The sequence below is a fragment of the Vipera berus genome (genome assembly GCF_964194415.1).
Source record: "Vipera berus genome assembly, chromosome: 2".
Lineage (NCBI taxonomy): Eukaryota > Metazoa > Chordata > Lepidosauria > Squamata > Viperidae > Vipera > Vipera berus.
This window is the reverse complement of record NC_138203.1, coordinates 235,918,542-235,924,095: the sequence shown is the minus strand read 5'-3', so window position 1 is coordinate 235,924,095 and position 5,554 is coordinate 235,918,542. Positions and strand designations below refer to the sequence as shown.

The following is a 5,554-nucleotide window of genomic DNA, read 5'->3' as shown; positions in this document are numbered from 1 at the left end:
GCATTAGCAAACGATCAATAGTAAACCTTAACTTAACTTAAAAGTCAAGCGAAGTTTTTTCTCCAAAATATATGACAAAATGGCCCAGAAGACATGAACATTTACTGCAATATAAATTTTAAGTTGAGTTCGCCTCCAAATAACATCTAATTCTATGGTATACATTCTAACATTATAAATTGGAATAGCATAGGATGTTAAACCCCAATTTGTTATAATTTTTGTTAGGGGCTAAGTTAACATTAACATACATTAGTTATAATAATAGATGGAAAAGCCACAATACAGTTCATATATTGCTATAAACATGCTTTACATACTACAATATCTAAACTCATACAATTTACTTAGCTAAAAACCAACCAACAAAATCAAATCTTAGTCTGACACAAAATTAATTTGCTTAATTTTAGCAAAATAGGTGCTAGTGACATCAGTGTAACAATAGGAAGAAGAGATAAGTTTTACTTAATATACTCATTTTTTTTCTTTATCAAAAAGGTATCAACATTTTTTCATAAAAAGATGAAAAGGATGTTCACTTCACTTACTGCTATTTCATCAGAACTCTTAACAAAGGAAATAAAGTGTGTTTGGAAATACAGTGATTAGAAACTAATTGCACCCACTATAAATCTTTTTGTTAATTATATTGCTCTAATTGTGTGAAACACAAGAAAATTCTACAATTATGAATACTTTTCTAACTTTTGGAAAATTAATACGTTTATGATATAAGTATTTCTAACTCACTATTTAGATAAAAAATCCTACAATAAAAAAATCTATTGGGCAAATCATCAGGGATTCAAATCAGTAACACTCAATAATCTAGAGGTTTATGGTCCCAAACATTTGGACAACTATTTTAAACCACTGGTTAATTACTCAGTTAGGAAAATGAAACAACGGTCAAAATTAGAATTATAATGGTTTGCTCAAAAATTAGTGAGAATAGGTAGGTGTGGTACTTAAGGACACCAAGCCGAAAACAGGGAGACTATGAGTTCTAGTCTTGCATTAAGCATGAACGTCACGTTTAAGAAAATGGAAAATATACATCCATCACCCCTTCGTACTTTTATAAAAGTGTTATGATGAAAACAAAATTAAATAGTATCAGGTGTGGGAAATTAATGTTATTATTTAAAAGAATTTCCACAGGGACTTTGAAATGACAGGAATATTCTTAAAACTAGCAAATAATTGCAAACATTTTTAAGAATTTCAACTCATTCATGGTTTGAAATATATATTCTGCATCTTACTGCAGTTCTAGCAATCAAAACCTATACAGCTAAAACCATGACTAAATTTGAAATTAAGCTAAATTCATCACTCAGTAGGAGAAAAAGAGGATTTCAAAAATTTACAAAATTCTGTTACAAGATAAATTTTTTGAATTGGTTAAAATTAACATTGCCATCAGAAATAAAAAAAAATTATCTTAACTTTATGGTTATTTTTTGGTAGAGAAAACCACTCAAATCAATTTTGCCCCTAATTAGGGAACACTCAACAAAAGCAATCTATACTAGATACTATATTAAAAACTAAAGCCCCATTTATTGGAGGAAATATAAAGAAATATGTAGATTTTATACAATGTGGTTGTTCTGTATAGGTAATCCTCAACTTATGACCTTGAGCATATAATTAAGGTTAACTGGATCATCACATGACTGATCCGATTTTACATTTTTTTTGAGGCAGTCACTAAGCAAATGGAATGGTCATTAAGCAAACAGTGGCTGTTAGGCAAATCCATTGTCTGGAAGCACAAAAAATATAAAGTGAAGTCACATGACTGTAGAACATTGTAAATGCCCTTGTGGGCTGGTTGCTAATTGCCAAAAATGCAATCATATGACCGCAGGGGGACCCAGCCTTCAAACTTCGAATCTGTGTCATAAGTACTTTTAAGGTCCATCATAACTTCAAATAGTCACTAAGCAACTGGTCATAAGTTGAGGACTATCTCTAAAATATTTCAATCCTTTTGGATTTAAGTTTTTATTAAACAGGCAAGCCATATCTCTGGTCATTTCATTGGATCTTAACTTGGCCTTTTTCTTTTGGATAATCCAAGCAATACCTTAAAAGACAAGTATTAACAAGATCCTGGAAAACAGGAAAGAACTGGAAATGTTGCCAAGGTGACAAATATGTTAGAAAATCTATGTATTTTGCTTCTCTATATACTCCATCAACTTGCTTATATATATATTTTTCAATATCAACTTAAAATCAAACTGATATTAGTATTAACTGTGAGTTACAAACTCATTTCTTAATCTAGATGAAAGAGACATGCCTGTACCAAGAGCAGAGGCATGTCTGGTTTAATTATGGTTATACGTTTTTTTTAATAATGTATTTCTTCAACTTCAATCCCCTCTTTCTCATTATTACTATTACCGAATAGCACCATGTTCAACCAAATCAACAGCAAAAGCTCCTCAATGTACTTTATAAAGGAAAATGTTTTTGCTCATTGGCAGAAAACTAAGATGTAGTTGTTCTGATGTTATCTTTACTACCTATAGTATAGAAAATATCTTTTGTCTTTTCAGAGGAGATATTTTCTACATATCGTGTGAATCAATTTTTAAGCCATGATTTATAAACTACAACGGCTAAGTTTACACAACATATGAAGCTAAAGCCAAGCAAAGGTCACAGTATATGGTTAGGTAAAGTGCATGAATCCCACAAAGAAATTGGAAGGACATGAATCGCTTCCCTGCTCTTATTAAAAAATTGAAGCTTTTAATTTACTGCAGTGGTTTTGAATTCTCCATGTTTATCTCTTTTATGAACTCAAGACCAAAACATAATGCCATCTCAAATATAACTACTGTATTTGGGCTGCAAAAATCCAGGCAAATATTTCAAAGTAGGAGTTACAGCTCTACAGAATAAAATATAATCTAAAATCCCATCTGGCAATATAAAAACTGTTTAGCATGTGTTATTATATTTACCTGTGTTAACATTCTATTCTGTGAAGTAACAAACTGGTATCACACTCAAAACAAAACAGGTAAGAAAATTTCTATGTGAATGCAACCATATCTAGAAAAAAAGCAAGTTTTTTCCTTTGATAATTATATTTTCAACATACAGCTACTTTCCAGTTATACACAGACATTTTTAGTTTCCCACTTTTCTACTACAATTCTTGTTATCTAAGAGTTGGAAGGACCTTAGAATAGCATTTTACAGTGGGTGGGCCTGGAATGCAAAATGGGAAAAAAGAAGAAAAAAAACACCCCATTACCCATTTCCCTTTGTGTAGCCATGAAAGTACAGTGATTTTTTTTTAATATTGCAGGTGCTTCTGTTAGGAATTTTCCCAGTCATGTTCAAGTTATCAGAATGTTTCATGTATTAAAATCCAGTATCATTTTATTAATCCTTTGCAGAACTTTGGAGGGAGTTCAGTGTTTGGATGTCAGAGTTAGCGTAGATGAAACACGGAAAATCTGTGGCAACATGTTACTCAGTTGGTAAAACATTTCTTCAGAAATACTTTGTGGTACCAAGAATTGAACAGTTCGAGAAATCCCACCATCCCAGGAAGCCATTTCCATCATAAATCCTTTGACACACTTAAATACAAGTTCTGCTCTTTTCAGACACCAAGATATTGTCATTTCTTCAGACATATCATGTATCAGCAGAAGAGGAATACTAATTGTGGTGATGTCATGGGTGCAGCACACTTTAAGGATATTTCGGAGGCCCATGATTGCAGGATCCCGGGCTGTAATATTACCCGACCTCACATTGTCATCCACACAAAGATGAAAAGTCACATGAATTTCAGAGAGATTTGAATGTCGGGTGATATAAAATTCTCCTGGAAAAATATTTGATTGATTCTGTTCCCCATTCTTAGTTTTATCTTCATTGCCACTATTTCTGTTTCCTGCTTCGTTTAGTCTTTTGGCTTTACTACTGTGCTGTGCTCGAGCATAAAGGACAACTTGCTGAACAACTTCAAGCTGCTCCTGAACTCCAGGAAAATGGAAATCTGTACACTCCTGGCAAACTGTTGCAAAATCTCTTTTGATCCCACTATATGAACTGATGCGATTATCCACAAGCAAGACTAGGCCACAAAGGGAAGTTGAATAAAGTGATAGTGCAGTTTGAAGACGGTGGAGTTTGACTCCGCTGCGGTGACTGCGCTTGTGCTTGCAGAAATCTAGCATATCTGCCCTCAGTAGTCGCAGATTATGCATGGTTTTCAGCTGTGCTCCCAAATGGATAGTGAAACTTTCTTCCAATTGCCTCTGGTCCTCAAAAAGTCTTCCAGTTCCTTCTTCAGATTCTCTCCACTGATTGGGAGTAACTTTGATCTCATCACCAATAGTACTGTTGGGATTTTTCAGATCCTGGTGAAGTTTTACAACCCATTCTTGATACTCTTGTTTTTGGATTGCTGTGGTTTGTTTCAATTCATTGTTCCACTTGTTCTCCAGTAGCTGCTGGGATTCAAAGTGCTGAGCTGCCAACTTGTTTACATCTTGATCTGTTAATGATTTCCCCAGTTCTTGCATCACCTTATCCATTTCTGCCCGCTGTCTTTCTCGCAGTTTTTTTAGCTCCACGTCCCTTTCACTTATTAATTCAGAGATGCTAACAAAATAATTATGTTCCAAGTTTAAAAGCGTTTCGGAGGCAGGAGAGTGGATCAAGTCATGATAAACATCTGCAAAATCTTCATCCCAGCTGGGGTCTTCTGGTCTGGCGTGCTCTGATGTTGTCTCAGTGTAAGCTTGGGCCCAAGCCTTCGCCAGCTGGTGTAAATCCATTTTACCAGATTTTACAGCTTCCAGAGCCGCTTCCGCTTCTCTGTCCAAATCTTCTACCGATTCCTCCTCTATGAACTTAGCAAGAGACTCTCTTAAGCCATTTTCTACGAAGCAAGGCAAATTATGAAGAAGCATCAGACGCCTAGGCAAATGACGAACGTTTTCTTGGGCGGGGAAGGTCAGCGGCACGGTAAGCACAAAATGCTGCTTCCCGGCGTTGAATTCATACACAAATTCTCTCTCCATCCTGCGGCTTTTTTTTTCCCCCCTTAGCGACTCTTCTTGCGGAGGGCTGGCTGGCTGCCTTCCTCAGCGTTTTCAATTTATGTCCTTTTCAAAAGCAACCCTCCCAACGTACGCTTCCGCTACTCAGTCGCTTCTGCAGCGCCCGCTCCCTTTAAATGGAGCCGGCTTCCGGAGTAGAAAGAAGAAAGGCTTTCCGGCCCGCGGTGGTCTTCTTCGAGCCTTAAGCGAGCAGCGTCGCCGTTTGGGGCCGAGGGTCGCAAAGCGGCGACATAGGAATCCCCGGGCGGGACGGGGGCTTCCGGGTGCGCCCAGGCCGTACTCCAGCTCCTCCGGGCCGAGTAGCTTCCGAAGGAGGCGAGTCGCCGCCGCCGCGCAGCTGAGACCGTCCTGAGCCACGGAGGGCCTTTGAGGGACCGACCGCCGCCCCGGCTCACCTTTCAAGCGGGGCAGAGGCGGCACGGAGCCCTTCCCGCCGCGAGGTCCAGCCT

General features: G+C 37.3%; 1 protein-coding gene across 1 annotated transcript; it reads right to left on the bottom strand.

Annotated features, from left to right (window-relative positions):
- Positions 1-1,568: 1,568 nt before the first annotated feature.
- FERRY3 (FERRY endosomal RAB5 effector complex subunit 3) lies at positions 1,569-5,072 on the bottom strand. The gene has a single exon (XM_081317735.1). It carries the CDS (start codon positions 5,064-5,066, stop codon positions 3,441-3,443), a length of 1,626 nt encoding a protein of 541 aa, XP_081173861.1. The 5' UTR covers positions 5,067-5,072; the 3' UTR covers positions 1,569-3,440.
- Positions 5,073-5,554: the final 482 nt, after the last annotated feature.